This window comes from Apodemus sylvaticus, chromosome 22, assembly GCF_947179515.1.
Source record: "Apodemus sylvaticus chromosome 22, mApoSyl1.1, whole genome shotgun sequence".
Lineage (NCBI taxonomy): Eukaryota > Metazoa > Chordata > Mammalia > Rodentia > Muridae > Apodemus > Apodemus sylvaticus.
The window spans coordinates 34,000,111-34,015,121 of record NC_067493.1 but is presented as its reverse complement, the minus strand read 5'-3'; the positions used below and the strand labels follow the sequence as shown (position 1 = coordinate 34,015,121).

The window sequence follows — 15,011 nt, the reverse complement described above, 5'->3', positions numbered from 1 at the left end:
AGAGGATGGGGTCAAAAAGTCATGCCCGCAAAGGCACTGACAGGGCATTTGCCAAGCAGAGAGCAGCACTTCAGAAGCTGTTTGAGCACATGAATCAATGGGCCTTTCATGAGCCTTCCTCTCAAGCCCTGTTTTTGCAGACACAAAGGGACAATAAAGGCGGGATTTACCAAAGGAGCCAGCTCAGAGCTGCTTCCTTCTCCCTTATTTAACCTCTCTCAGCAGAGTGGGGATCTAGACCTGCTTGAACAGGTGTTTAAGGCAGGTGAATCTGTTCCCACTAATTTTCTTAAGTAACAGCAGAGCAGATTGAAAGGTTAGCTTGGGTACCTGTAGGACACTGTGCCCAGTGCTTGCTCAACTACAAGCAGATGTTGGCTGAGAGCAATGCCATGTTCTCCTTCAGGTCTCCCTATCTTCAAACTTTGAATTCTGGTAGTTAGCAGAACTGAAAAAGCACAACACAGCCCAATTCCTTGGCACAGGGATTTTGCCTTCTTTAGTAATGTGTTAGAGGTAAACTGAGGCTGAAGCGTTCCTGGTTCTTGGGAAAGCCTAGATTACAAAAATCCTGAGATTTTCAGTGACAGAGCACTTGTCTACATTTGCCTAGCATACGTGAGGCCACTGGGTTCAACCCTCAGCATCTCTCTCTCTCTCTCTCTCTCTCTCTCTCTCTCTCTCTCACGCTTCAGGCTGAACATGCAGCATGGAACTTGGTGGGCAGAGGCCTGCCTGCTGGGCACGCAGGCCCAGGGTTCTATACCCAGTACTACATTAATCAGACTCTGATGGTACAAGGCTGTCATTTTAGTACTCAGTTTGTAGTCAGGAGGATCAGAAGTTCAAGGTTATTCTAAGCTACATAGTGAATTCCAGGTCAGCCTGGACTGTATGAAATTATCTCCAAAACATATTAACAAAGAAACTCAATTTTTCTCTTTCAAGTCCAGCTAAAGTGTCACACTAATGAATTCAGTTCTAGGAAACTTTGAGGAAGAGTTTAATTTCACAAACCATGGAAAAGTTTTTTGAGAGCTCAGGACCTCCCAAACATTAATGTAACCTCCAAGTGCTCCTCTAGTGAACCACTCTGTGTGAAGGCCCCAACAGCATATTTTGTCAAATTCTGTTCTCAGTGGCAAGAGCCACTGGTCAGCAAGCCTTCCCGAGGAGAAGCATCTTGCCCAATGGATAGAACCCTGGATCTTTTCACGAATACCCAGCCCTCTAAGTACCTTCAGTTTCCTCCCACTGAGGAGCCGCTTCCACAGGGAGCAAACATTCGGTGACACATCTCTCTCTCTCTATCCACATAGTCCCTGTAGTGGCTGTGGAGAGAAAGGCAGGCTTTCTAAGTTTGCAGGAGGTGACATCTGGTGGCTGGAATTCTCTGGTTACAGCCACTAAAAAGTCAGCATTGGTATAAGTCAATGAAGATAACACTGTGGAGATGCCAGGGCAAACAAGGCTAAGCCCACTGACAAAGGTCCTGGACACAAGGCCATCATTTGAAAGACAGCAGCTGGGAAGGCAGAAGCCACTGTTAGTGGGCTGAGGCCAATACCTGCTAAATGACCCTTGTTCTAAGTGTGGTTGAACTCATTTTGAGCTCTTTCCTCCTAAAACATTATCAGATTGCCCCAAAATTCAGTATCTAACCTGAGAGGATACTTTCCATACCAGAAAGGAAGCAGCAAAGAGACTGCATCCAAATGAAAGTGATGCATGCGCCTCAGCAATGGTGATGGAATGCTTGACCTTAAGGAGAAAAACTCATCAAGGCAAGAAAAAAAGACATGTTAAAAATGGTGGCTATCCTAGAACTTATGGGAAGATGTTCTCACGTTCTCTACAACAAACACAGCTTCTCTAAGCAGAAAAAGTGAAATTTTTTATAAAGCTTTTTTTCTTTTTTATAATTTCATTTACTAATGTATGTGTTGAGGGAGAAGTGTCTGTAAGTTCAGAGAACAACTGGTAGAGATGAGTTTCCTCCTTCTATCATATGGGTCCTAAGATTGAACACTTAGGCCATCAGACTTTGCAGCACAAGACTTTACCCATTGAACTTAGTGACCTCCCAAAACTTGTATTTCTAAAAGGTTAATGTCTTCCTCGTCTGAATGAATTATACAGAACCAGTTCATTTGTGGTTCTAGAAAGATTCATCAGGAAGACGGGGTCTCGGGTGATTTTGAGGATAGTTAGCGTCTTAAGTACAGCTTTTTTTTTTTTTTTACAATTAATTAACTTTGGTTTTTAAAGGCAAGATGTAGCCCTGGCTATCCTAGAACTCACTCTGTAGACAAGGGTAGCTTTGAATCTAGAGATCCACTTGCCTTTGCCTCCTGAGTGTTGGGATTCAAGACTTACTTTATTATGGGAGATCTAAAAAGGATTTTTATACATTTATTTAGTCTGTGCATGCACACATTATACATAGGTCAGAGGACAGGTTGTAGGCCAGGTCTCTCCTTCACTGTGAGGTCCCAGGGATCAGAATGACTAGTACTCTTAGCTCACCAACCTTTTGGTGTTTGAGCCTAGAAGGGTATAGAATACTTTACTCAGACCCTAGAAGGTCTGGCATTTGTGATCTTCCCGCCTCAGTATCCCAGGTGCTAGGACTACTAGACTGGCTCACCACACCTGGTTTGCACAGGACCCTTATAAGGTCAATGGGGACTACAGACATAGCTTAGTTGGGAAAGTGAGGATCCAAGTTTGGATCCTCAGCACCACGTAAGAACCAGGTAGAGTGGGCAGAATGTGTCACTAAGTCCAGCATGGGGTGGAGTGGGGAATGAGGTAGCAGTAGACAGAGACAGGAGGACCTACAGACTAGCCACCAGCCCAGTCTAACTGTTGCACCCCAGGCACACATTCAACATTGTTTTCTGGTCTGCACACTCACTTGCAAATATACACCAAAGAGTTGCATGGGCTGACTTCTCTAGGGAGAGCTGATTTTCAGTGTGGCACAACAGAAAGGAGGGAGATGCTCAGAAGTGAAGCTTCCTCACACAGGAACAACCAGTTTAGGGCAATGAATGAGGAACTGTGCGGGTGAGATGGCTGCTCTGAGGCTGTGCTCTGAGCATTCCTAGCCTGTACTCTTATCCAGATGGTTGGTTGGACTACAGTTCTCACAAGCACTCTCATTGTGCCTCTGGTCACACTTCTGCCCTTGGCTCTCACCTGGACAGCTTTTTCAGCTCATTATTGATGTCATGGTTACAGGGCTGCTCCTTCTGAGCTCGCACTAGAAAATCCCGGGCCTGCTCATACTCAGTGAGGAGGAGGCAAGCCTGTGAAGGAAGAGCAAGACATTAGAGGGTTAGCATTTGTGGTCGTAGCCCAAGTGAGACCTCCTGCTCTGTGTGGGAGTGCACATGTGGATGGAGACCAGAGGTGAACCTGGGTTCCTTCTTGGATGCAACCCACCTTATTTTTCAAGATAAGGTACTCCTCTGGGACTCAGGGATTCCCAATTCATCTAGGCCAACTGGCCAGTGAACTCCAAGGATCTACCTGTCTCTGCCTCCCCACTGCTGGAGTGCAGTACTGTGGGTTCTAGAGAATGAATTCAGGCTCTCAGACTTGCATGCCTGGCCAGCACTTTGCTGAGTTGCTGTCCAGCCCCTCTCCCACGACCCTCAACTCACCTGCCCACACCTAAAGAGGGCCTTGGCGTTCCTCTTGTCAATAAGCAGAGCCTGCTCTCCATAGCGCAGGGCCATGGCAGGTCGGTCTAGCTTCAGGTACACAAAGGACAGGTTAAGGAGGACTAGAAGCTCAGCAGGTTCTACCAAGTGCTGCTCCTCACAGATGGCCAAGCGTCGATGCAGCAGCAGCAAGGCCTGGAGAGCAGAGGGAAAGCAAAGGTCAGGAGGGACAGACTTACATCCCTACAAGGCACACAGAATTACTGATATACGAAAGAACTCACAAAACATATTAATATATTAAAGTCAAAAGACTTAAGATGTGTTTTGATTGTTTTAATTATGTATGTGTGCTGTGGAAGTCTGAATATGCTTAACCCAAGTAGTAGCCTTGTTGGAGTAGGCGTGGCCTTGTTGAAGAAGTGTGTCACTGTGAGGATGGGCTTTGAGACCCTCCTCCTAGCTGCCCGGAAGACAGCAGTCTTTTTTTGTTTGCTTTCAGAACAAGATGTAGAACTCTCAGCTCTTCCTGCACCATGCCTGCCTGGATGCTGCCATTGCTTCTCACCATGATGATAATGGACTGAACCTCAGAACAAGAAAGCCAGCCCCAATTAAATGTTGCCCTTTATAAGAGCTGCCTTAGTCATGGCGTCTCTTCACAGCAATGAAAACCCTAAGACATGGCCAAGAGCTTGTGGAGCACACCTTTGATCGCAGCACTCAGGAGACAGAGCCAAGCAGATCTCTGAGTTCCAGACCAGTCTGGTCTACAGAGTAAGCTCTAAGACAGCCAGGGCTACACAGAAACTCTGCCCTAAAAAACTAAATTAAAAAAATATGTATGTGTGGGATAGGATTCGTGCAAGTGAGCACAATGCCTATGGAGGCCAGCAGAGGGCATCAGATCTTCCTGGAACTGGAGTTATTTGTGATCTTGTATCTAATGTGGGTACTGGGAATTGAATTCAGGTCCTCTGCAAGAACAATACAGGCTTCTAACCACAGGGGCATCCTTTCAGCCCAGTTTTAAGGTTTCTAACAGGAGAAGGTATGTAAACCCAAGTGAGGCAGACAACAGTCTGCAGACAACATACTCTCCTTTTTTGCCTCAAAAGGAGAAAGGACAATAAACCCGCCAAGAGTCAAGAACAAGTTGGAGTCCCAGTGCCCACATTGGGTGGCTCACCACTGTCAGTAATCCCAGCTATAGGGGTCCCATGCCTCTGGCCTCTATTAGCACAAGCACTATCACATACATACACCCCTACACAGAAACATACACACAATTAAAAAAAAAAAAAAAACCTGGGACGTGGGGTTTGAGACAGTGTCTTTCTCTACAGCCCCGGCTGTCTTGGAACTCACTATGTAGACCAGGATGGCCTCAAACTCCCAGAGATACACCTACTTCTGCCTCCCCAAGAGCTGGGATTACAGGCTTGTGCTAACACATCCAGCTTCTTCTTTACTTAATTTTTTTTTTTAAGTTTTATGTGTATGGGTACTTTGCCTGTATGTTTGTGTGCATGTATGCCTGGTGCCCAGAGATCAGAAAAGGGCATCAGATTTCCTAGAACTGGAGGTATGAGTTACAGATGGCTGTGAGGTACTATATGGGTGCATGAATTCAACTTGGGTCCTGTCGGAACAGAAATGCTCTAAACTGCTGAACCATCCTTTCAATACCCTCTATCTGCTTTTGTGTGAGACAGGGTTTCTCTATATAGCCCTAGCTGTCTAGGAACTTAATATGTAGACCAGGCTGGCCTGACCTCACAGCAATAGAGGAACAAGAGAGAGTAAGCACCATGCACCTGGGACTGGGCCTGCCTGCCTATACCTCACAAGTACTGGGGCTAAAGGTATGCACCACCATTCTAAGCTTCCCCTTTTTTAATCTTTGAGATAAGGTCTCTTGTAGCCCAGGCTGGCCTCAAACTCACTATGTAACACATTTCTTATTTTTAATTATGTGTATGAATACCTATCTGTGTGCCTGTCTGTGGGTATATGCACATGAATGCAGGTGCTAGTAAAGACTAGAGATAACATATATAGATAACAGCCTTTGGAGCTGGAGTTACAAGCAGTTGTGAGCTGCCTAATGTTGAGTGCTGGGAACAGAACTCAGTCCTCTGCACTCTTAGCTGCTGAGTGATGTCTGTAGTCTGAATTTCAACTTCTGGTTCTCCTGTCTCTAATCCAAGAAAGAGAATACCTGTTATACACAGTGCTGGGATGGAACCCAGGGTTTCATGTGTACCAATTCTACCAATTGAGCTGTATTCCCAGCTCAGGGCTGTTTCCTGGAGAAATAAAACCGAAAAGACTGTTGATTCTGGAATGGGCAGGTGGAGTGTTGTTAATGGTTGTGTGAAATAGTTCTGTTTCCACAACAGACAGCACAACAGACCTCTGTCTCACCTGCTTGCCCAAGAGCCTTATAGCTGGAGACCTGACCTGCCACAGAGTGACCCAGTCTCCATAGTCAGAGGGACAGGAAATTCTACAGATGGCAAAGACAATGAAGAAAATCAGCTACAGCTGGAGAGAGGTAATGCTGGATGGAGGATATTTTAATAAAAATTGGGGAGCAGTATTTTTTTGTATTTGCATGTTTGTATGTATGGATGTACGCATGGGTGTGCCTGTAAGTGAATGTGGAGACCAGAAGACCACCTCAGGTATCACTCCTCATGAGCCATTCATTCACCTTGTTCTTTTGGACACGTCTTTTGCTGACCTGAAGCTCACCAGTTTAGGGGATTAGGCTGGCTGGTCAGGGAATTCCAGGGACTTGCCTGTCTCTGTCTTCCCAATACTGGGATTACAAGTAGGTACTACCACACCTGGTCCTTATCCTTTATTTTTAAATATGGATTCTCAGGATCAAATTCATATCATAATTCTTTCTTTCAAACTCTTTACAAACTGAGCTATTTCTCCACCTCCCCAGGATGGTAATTATTAAAATACTTATGGACATAGGTAGGAAAACGTGCATAGCTTAATGAAGCTTCCTAACTCAAATATACCCAGGAAAACAGCATAGAGATCAACATGCAGGCCAGGCATGATGGTACATGCCTTTTATCCTAGCACTCGGGAGGCAGAGACAGGTATATCTCTGTGAGTTCAAGGATAGCATGGTCTACAAAGCAAGTACTGGCCAGCTAAGGTTACACAGTGAGACTCTGCCTTCAATAGACAAACAAATAGAACCAACAGATAGTCAGGTTTGTGACTCATGCCTGTAACCCCAGCACTCGAGAGGCTGGGTAGGACTGCTATGAGCCTGAGGCCAGCCTGGGCTATAGAGTGACACTATCTTAAAAACAAACAAACCAAAAAAGATCAACAAACAGAACATTGCCTCACACCAGCCCACTCCCAAGCTCCCCCTCAGTCACTCCCTTCTACCATAAGGATTTTGTTCTGTATATGTGTATATGTATGTACATATGTGGAGGGCAGAGGACACTGTCACATATCCTGCTGTATCACTCTACCTCAGAGGCTCTCAACTTGCAGACTGTTCTGAAACCCCTTTAGGAGTTTAATAAACCTTTTACAAGGGTCACCTAACACCATTGGAAAACACATTTACATTACAACTTATAACAGGAGCAAACTTACAGTTATGAAGTACCAACAAGAATAATTTTGTGGTTGGGGGTCACCACAACATGAGGAACTGCATTAAAGGGCTGCAGCGTTAGAAGGTTGAGAACCACTGCTCTATTTTATACCTTGAGACCAGATTTCTCACTGAACTTGGAGCCAAGTCTCAGCAATGTTTTTGTTTCGGCCTCCTACAATATTGGGATTGAGCATATACATGGACATGCCTAGCTTAAACAACAACAACCACAAAACCTTTATGTGTTAAGTGTGCATGCCTATGTGAATGTATGTGTACTATGTGGGTGCAGGAACCCCTGGGTGCAAAAGAGAGCATCATAGTCCTAGAACTAGAGTAGCAGGCAGCTGTGAGCCATATGGATGCTGGGACTGAAGCTCCGATCTTCTGTAAGAGCAGTAAGTTCTCTTCACTGTTACATGGTCCTTCCAGCACCCATGCCAGCATTTTATGTGGGCGCTGGGATTTGAACCCAGATCCTCACCCTTCTGAAGCATCACTCATACTCGCTGAACCTACCTTCCCAGCTCCATTCTGTTGAGTCAGAGTCTAGCTAAGAAGCCCAAGCAGGCCTGGAACTTACAATCCTCCTACCTCAGCCTCCCAGGTACTGGGATTACAGGCATGAACCACCAGGCCCAGCTTAATGTGATCTTAATGGTTGCCCATGAAGAGTAGAAAAACAGATGAAGCTTATGCTCATCTGTTTTCTGGGCTGGAGAAATGGGTCAAGAGGTCTCTTCCAGAAGACCTAGGTTTGAATCCCAGCACCACATGGTGTCTCCAGCTGTCTGAAACTCCATTTCCTGGGGATCAATTCCCAGGGACCAGACATTCTCTTCTGGCCTAGGCCTGCCTATGGTGGACAGACATGCACACAGACTGCACAGCCGTGCACATAAAAATTTAAAAGGTAAGTTTTCTGGAACACACACTTCCATAGCATTCTTACCCGCTTGTATCTCACTTTGGCATCACAGAAGCGATTCTGGCGGAAAAGGTAGTTGCCAAACTCTCTCTCAGTTGCTGCTACCTTGAGGACTTTCTGGAGCGGAAACTGTTCTTGCTGCTCCTGAAGAGCAGAGACAAAAGGAGTGTCATGCGGAGTTAGAAGCCCCAGTGGCACAATGGCTGCCACGTTACAATCATCAACATTTCCCTCTGGGACCATGAACTTACTGCTCGTGTGTGTGGAGGCCACACAGATGCATACTGTAACGAGCCCATCTAAGGAGCAGGTGTCAGTGGCTGCTGTGGTCTTTCTCAGATTCCCCCAGAAGCAGAAGGAATCATAAAAAACTGAAGGAGTCTGCCAAACCCAAACCAGTTACTCAACAAAAATTTGGAAGGTCCCAGTTGGCTTAGGGCCCAGGGGCTTCTACATGCTCATGCTGATAGCCTGTAACTCAGAACCCCAGGTAAGTGCAGGAAGGTGGACTCTGGAAAGATACGACAACAGTGAGACACTGCAGCCCTGACAGTTTAGTGTGTTCCACCAAATCCTATGTTGGAGCAGAGCCTGCAGTGGACGCCCAGCTGCCACCACATATGTGTGGCTGCTGATGACAGGTTCTGCTTCTGTGGCTAGGAAGCTAGAGGTCACACAGGAAAGCCAAGACTCAGGCTAGGAAACTGTCTATGTCCCAGTTTCCCTGAAACTGCTTCAGCTTGCATCTCACGTCATGCTAGTCTGTCAAGTTAGTGAAAGCCTTTTCTCTTTTCTTTTTCTTTTTTTAATTTTTTTTTTTATTTTTTTGAGACAGGGTTTCTCTGTGTAGCTCTGGCTGTCCTGGAACTCACTCTGTAGAGCAGGCTGGCCTCGAACTCATAGTTTGTCTGTCTCTGCCTCCTGAGTGCTGGGATTAAAGCGTGCAATACCACTGCCTGAAAGTCAAAGCCTTTTTCAATTCTCAAGGAAGGACCCATTCTCTAATTTGTTTTTATGGGCCTGGGGATAAAACTCAGGGCTTATTAATATTATCACTCTACTACTTGACAAACATAGTCCCAGCCCTTTAGTGGAGAGTTCTAGGCAAGAACTCTATCACATCTCCAAACCTCAATAACCCTTACTATTAAACTACCAGTATCTAATTTCCTAAAAAGTGGCCACCAACTTGTAGTGAGAACTAAGCAAAGGATAATTAAACAGCAAACAGCTAATACAGAGCTAATTTATACATTACCTCAGACAGAGGAAAGCAGACATCACTGTGCAGTAGGCTGGGTGGAACCCAGGGCGGGTATTCTAACAAAGCCACCTAAACATGATCCCTTCCCTCCATTTAGAAAGTGCAGGAAAATCCGAGGTCTGGAACTTACCGCTGAGAGTGCACAAAACTTGTCTGACTCAGCAGAATCCAGGAAGTCGATCAGCTCGATCTCAAACAGGACAGTGGCATTTGGAGGGATGAGGGGCGGGCACCCCAGGGTACCATACGCATAGGCAGGCTTGAACAGGAACCTGGCCAGCTCCCCTCTGCGCATGCTCAGAAGGCCCAGCTCCATGCCCCAGAGGGTAATATCTGGAAGACAGGACCAAGGACTCAACTGAGGTTCACTCAGCATTCTGTCCGTTCACAGGGACCAGTTTCCCCTACTCCACCCAAGCCGTTTGCAGTGGGTGCCCAACTCAGTGCTCAGTCTTGCTCCAGCTATCCTGCTTTTCCCAAATGCCACCTTCTGCAGGCTCCACCTCTGTTGCATAGTCCGTTTTCTTTTAAGTTCTCTGCCATCAATGCCTGTGGTCTATCTACTCTAACTGAAATTTAAGATTTTTTTCCTTTACTTTTATGTGTACTTCTATGTATGTGTTTTGCCTGTTTGTATGTGTGCCAAATTCATTGAATCAGTGTTCACAGAGGGTAGAAAAGGGCATCAGGTCTCCAGGAACTGGAGTTATAGATGACAGTAAGCTGTATGGGTGTTGTTAACCTAACTCTGTCTCCTGGAAAAGCAGCTATTGCTCTTAACCTTTGAGCCATTTCTCAAGTCCCACAACTGAAACCTTATTCAAACCTCAGGACTCTCATCTCAAGCCTTCTTTTCCACAGAGTGCCCGTGACCCTGACATAAGGAGTGTAACTGTAGTATCACCAAGCAGACCCAGATCACTCCTCAGAGCTCCATGTTCCATTCAGTTCGCTAACATTTCTAGATTAGAGACCAACCTCCCCAGCCCTAACAAGGTCTGTAACATGTGGTTCTATCATCTAAGCATGGCCTCTTGAGATATGTGTGTGTGTGTTGATGAGTGTGCACATGCATGTGGATGCTAGAAGACAGTCTCAACTGTCATTCCTAAAACATGGCCTGTCTTCTTTTGCCCAGATGACCCCAGATGACTTTACCTTCTCCAAGTTTCATCAGCCGAGGTGTTTTCCTAAAGCAGTTAGAATCAAAAGGCTTGTCCATGTGCTCCAGGTATCCAGAATATTTCACTAAGGCAGAGGGGAAAGAAAGCACAAATGTGAGGAAACCATTCCTAATACACCCTCAGAGCCATCATAGCACTGCAATTAGCTGTGCATGGTGGAGGATGTGTAGAATCCCAGCACTTGGCAAAGTGGAGACAGGAGTAGCCTCAGCTACACTGCAAATTCTATGCTAGCACCAGATACCTGCCAAGGTCAGAGGTCCCGGGTGGGGGTCTTAAATGAGTTTAACTGCCTGGCACCTAGACCCCAGGAAAGCTCCTTGTGGTGTTCTGAACATTTGACTTTCAGCTCGGAGGTTCAAGAGCTCTCCTGATGAGCCAAGCCTGTTTTGTGTCTTTAAAGCTCAAGGCTGGCAAGACTGGCAGCCACCTGTCACCCCAGCCCTAAAGAAGCTGAGGCAGGCTTGGGTCAATTTGAGACTGGCTTGGGATACAGTCTCTGTCCCTGTCTTAAAAAAAAAAAAAAAGGCTGGACTTGGTGATGCACAGTTTTAACCCCAGCACTGTAGAGGCAGAGGAAGGTGGATCTCTGAGTTTTGAGGATTGCCCTTCCTGGTCTACATAGAGTTACTGCCCACCCAGGACTAAACAGTGAACCATACCTCAAAAACATACAAAAAATTAAAACAAAGGTGTATGCCTTTAATCCCAGCACCTTGGAAGGTGAAGCAGGGAAGGCAGGCAGATCTCTGTGAATTCAAGGCTAGCCTGATCTTCAAAGGGAATTCCAGAGCAGCCAGTGCAGTTACACAGAGAAACCTGTCTTGGAAAACAAAAATGAAAACAAAACAAAACAAAAAACCACCCATCCACCCCCCAAACAAAACGAAAAAAGCAAAAACAAACAAACAAAAAAGCAGATTAAACAACAACAAAAAAGGCTGAGGATGTGGCGCAGTGGGTAGAATGTCTGACTAGCATGTGGAAGGCCCAGGGTTCCATCCCCAGCCCCTCATAACCAGGCACGGTGGCACACGTGGGTCATCTCAGCAATCTGGGAGGGGAAACAAAGGTTCTAAGTCAGTCATCTTTAGTTACATAGGGTTTGAGGTCAGCCTGGGATACAGGAGATTGTTTCTCAAAACCAAACCCGTCCAGGGGAAACACATCCAATCCCATTAAAAAAAAACGCCGTTATTTTGGAAATATGCAATCACCAATTGAAGATACCAAAGTTCCAGGTTCAATTCCAGGGTACCTTGAGACAAAGAACACCCTAAACCAACGGGGGGGGGGGGTTGGTATACATGCCCTGGGGGCTCTGTCTCTAGCACCACATAGAATGTAGTGGTGCCCACACATCCATCAGGCTAGGGCTTGAAAGGCAGGAAAGAGTATCAGGAGTTCAAGGTCAACCTCTGCTACAACGGCAGTCAAGGGGCCAGTCTGGGTTGCATGAGACCCGATTTCAAAAATAAGCAAAAAACAACAACAAAACAAAAACCCCCAAACCTAAACCCCAATTTCCCAAGGACGAGCCAATGGTGGTCTCCATACCCAGCACGGATGCGTCTGGTGTCACCGGGTCGCCAGCGCCCTCTCGGATGATGTCCTTCAGCACACCTCGGTCCCCGGAAATGTCCAGCATGCGTTGACTTAATCGCTCATAGGGAGACTGGTGGAGAGAAAGCCACAGGCCTCAGAGGTGCGAGCAGCTTGGCTCGTCGTCGTCGTCGCCTCGGCCCGCGCCATGTTCCCGCCCTCACCTGGCCTAGGACGCCGTCCCCTTCCAGGGCTCCCGGGCCTCGGGTGCTGCCACCCATGGCCGTGCTCGCTCCGGGTGCCCGCCAGCTCGTGTCCCCGGGCTCCCCGGCCCCCCCTCTCGGTACCTGGCAGTCGTCTCGCGACGGTGGGATTCCGTTCCTGAGGCGCGAGAAGACGCTCATCTTGCCGCTCAACCGTCGCCAGAGGCCTCGCCGGAAACTGCCCCCGGAAGTCAGGCACTACGCGGGCTGCGCACGAGAAAGCGGCACGTGACGGATGGACGGGCGGCGCGCATGCGCCGAGGGTCTCCCCGGCACGCGCTACGCACGTGATGGCAGGCGCAAAGCATGCTGGAGGCCCGGGAGGGCTTCGGACAAAGCATTCTACAGGGCACAAAGCCTTCCGTTTGGTCTCTTGTTGTTATGGTTGGCGTTCTGTCATAGATGGGACACATCGCCACAAAACGAGTGACTGAAAGCGACACGTGCTTTTTGCCTCGTGGTTAACTAGTTGGATGCTCGGTAGCTTATTATGGTGTGGTTCTGGCTATAGACGTAGTAAATATTAGCAAGCGATCTACTATTGAGCCACACCCCCAGGAGGATTCTAAGTAGGTGCCCCATCTCTGAATCCTGCGTCCAGTTGCTTTACTGGGGAGTCCAGGCAGGCTTTCTGCTGCTGAGCTAAGTCTCCAACCTCAGATTCCACTTTTCTTTCCTTCCTTTTTCTTTCTTTCCTTCCTATTTCTTTCTTTCCTTCTTTCTGTCTCATTCATTCTTTCTTTCTTCCTTCCTCCCTCCTTCCCTCCCTCCCTCCCTTCTCCCTTTCTTCCTTCCTTCCTTCCTTTCTTCCTTCCTTTCTTTTTTTCTTTTATAAAGAGGATCTCACTATGTAGTCTGGTCACAGAGATCCACCTGCCTCCACCTCCCAAGTGCTGGGAATCAAGGTGTTTGCCACCACAGCAGGCGCCAAGATTTCAGATGTTAAAAGTTCATATTTTAGTAACATTGACAGAAAGGCGTCCTGTGTCAAAGAGTCCTGTTCATATCAAATTCACAAACAGACCCCGTAAGCTAGGGAGGTCACTCAGGAGTACAGTGCTTTTGTAGCATGTGCAAGACGCTGGTTCTATCTCCCCAAAAGACCAGAGACAAACAATGCTATTCAAGATGGCTAAGTGGGTAAGGTGCGCGCCACCAACCCTGACAGCCAAGACCCACGGGGGGAAGGAGAGAACTGAGGGTTGCAAGTTTTACCCCCTGGCTTCTCATGCACAAGGTGGCCTGCACCTGCAAGCACACACAATAAATGTTACATTCATTCATACATACATACATACATACATACATGCAGGCAGCTGGTAGGAGGATACAAACCAGGACCGTGACTGTCTTGATTGGAGGGCCTGTTGTGGCAGGCGGCAAGGGACTGATTCTGCAAATTCTCTACAACTAGATCTTTTGTTTTTGTGCTTTAGAGATAGTCTCATGAGGTCCAGGATGGCCTTGGGCATGCTGTGTAGCTGAGAATGAACTTGACTTCTGACTTCCGGTCAGCATTTTCCAAGTTCTGGGATTGCAGGTGTACATTGCCCTGTCCAGTGTACAACTTGACCTTGAGCGTGAACGTATGCAAATAAGATACACATTACACTGTAGGGTTAAGATCTGCTCATGTTACCCCTCGAATGAAAAAAATCAGAGTAAGCAGTGTGTTTTATCATTGTGTGTGCATGTGCGACCCAAACTTCTAAAACGAGAAAAATCTAAATAAATAAAATACCTTTAAAATTCCGGGTTGGAGTATTCGAAAAGCAGCTCATTATAAGTATCTCATACCTGCTCTTGTTCAGAGTTATTAAGTATAAAAGATGCCCTGTCTCAACCCTCCCCCATTCCCGGGCAAGGCCACAATCTGCCTGTCTAGGTTATCATAAGGGACCCAACAGAGGCTGCCGCCTCAGTCTCGTGGTATGTGACCCACTTTCCACCTGATTCTGGATGACCTTGAGGACACAGGTGTTGCTGGGAAAGGGGAGGGGATGGGAGAAGGGGCATTCAGCAGGCAGTGGAGTCTGTATCCAGCTGGGTGCCCCAGGTCTCCGTGTCAGCTGCCCCATTCTGGGAAGAAGAAAAGGTTTGATTGCCCAGAGAGAGCAGCTAGTTTGAGGCCCTAGTGGGAAGCCTGCTGGACAACGGGAGGTCAGGTAATGCGGGAGCTGGGGTGGGGGTTGGCTTGCTCTCCCGGTCAGTGGAGACTTTGTTTCTGTTTCGGAAGATGCACGCCCAAGGCTCCTTATCGCAGACTCTCCGGGGACAGTGTTGTTCTGGGACAAGGGACTTCGCTCTTGTTGTCCAGGATGTAGCTAGTGAGTAGATACCGACTTCCCAAGCATGCTTGAGGCCCCCAGGGTTCTCCACCCACAACTGTTTAAATTGGGTCTAGTGGAGCACACCCACACTCCCAGCTACATACAGGGTTCAAGGCCATCTCCAGCTACATGAGCCCTATCCCTAAAGACAAAATAAACAAGGAAAAAGTACCAATCTTGCTTTAAGAC

The 15,011-nt window shown here is 47.2% G+C and overlaps 1 protein-coding gene across 3 annotated transcripts; it reads right to left on the bottom strand.

Moving 5' to 3' along the window:
* Positions 1-1,240: 1,240 nt before the first annotated feature.
* Fkbp6 (FKBP prolyl isomerase family member 6 (inactive)) lies at positions 1,241-12,633 on the bottom strand. Of its 3 annotated transcripts, none has more exons than XM_052168553.1 (8): positions 12,577-12,633; positions 12,245-12,362; positions 10,662-10,751; positions 9,634-9,836; positions 8,264-8,383; positions 3,669-3,863; positions 3,202-3,311; positions 1,241-1,331 (listed from the first exon to the last, which is right to left on the bottom strand). In XM_052168553.1, exons 1-8 carry the CDS (start codon positions 12,631-12,633, stop codon positions 1,241-1,243), a joined length of 984 nt encoding a protein of 327 aa, XP_052024513.1. The 3 variants fall into 3 exon arrangements, with proteins under 3 accessions (XP_052024513.1, XP_052024514.1, XP_052024515.1); XM_052168554.1 differs by lacking the exon at positions 12,577-12,633 and adding an exon at positions 12,454-12,510; XM_052168555.1 differs by lacking the exon at positions 8,264-8,383.
* Between the last annotated feature and the right edge of the window lie 2,378 nt (positions 12,634-15,011).

What these genes read in the sequence shown, in the direction of transcription:
- Fkbp6 (XM_052168553.1), bottom strand. Translation starts at nt 12,633, where the DNA reads ATGAGCGTCTTCTCGCGCCTCAGGAACGGAATCCCACCGTCGCGAGAC. An exon ending in CGTCGCGAGACGACTGCCAG is followed by an intron (nt 12,363 to 12,576) that starts GTACCGAGAGGG and finishes TCTCTCCACCAG; the next exon opens with TCTCCCTATGAGCGATTAAG. An exon ending in CCCTCTTTAGGTGTGGGCAG is followed by an intron (nt 3,312 to 3,668) that starts GTGAGTTGAGGG and finishes CTTCCTTCACAG; the next exon opens with GCTTGCCTCCTCCTCACTGA.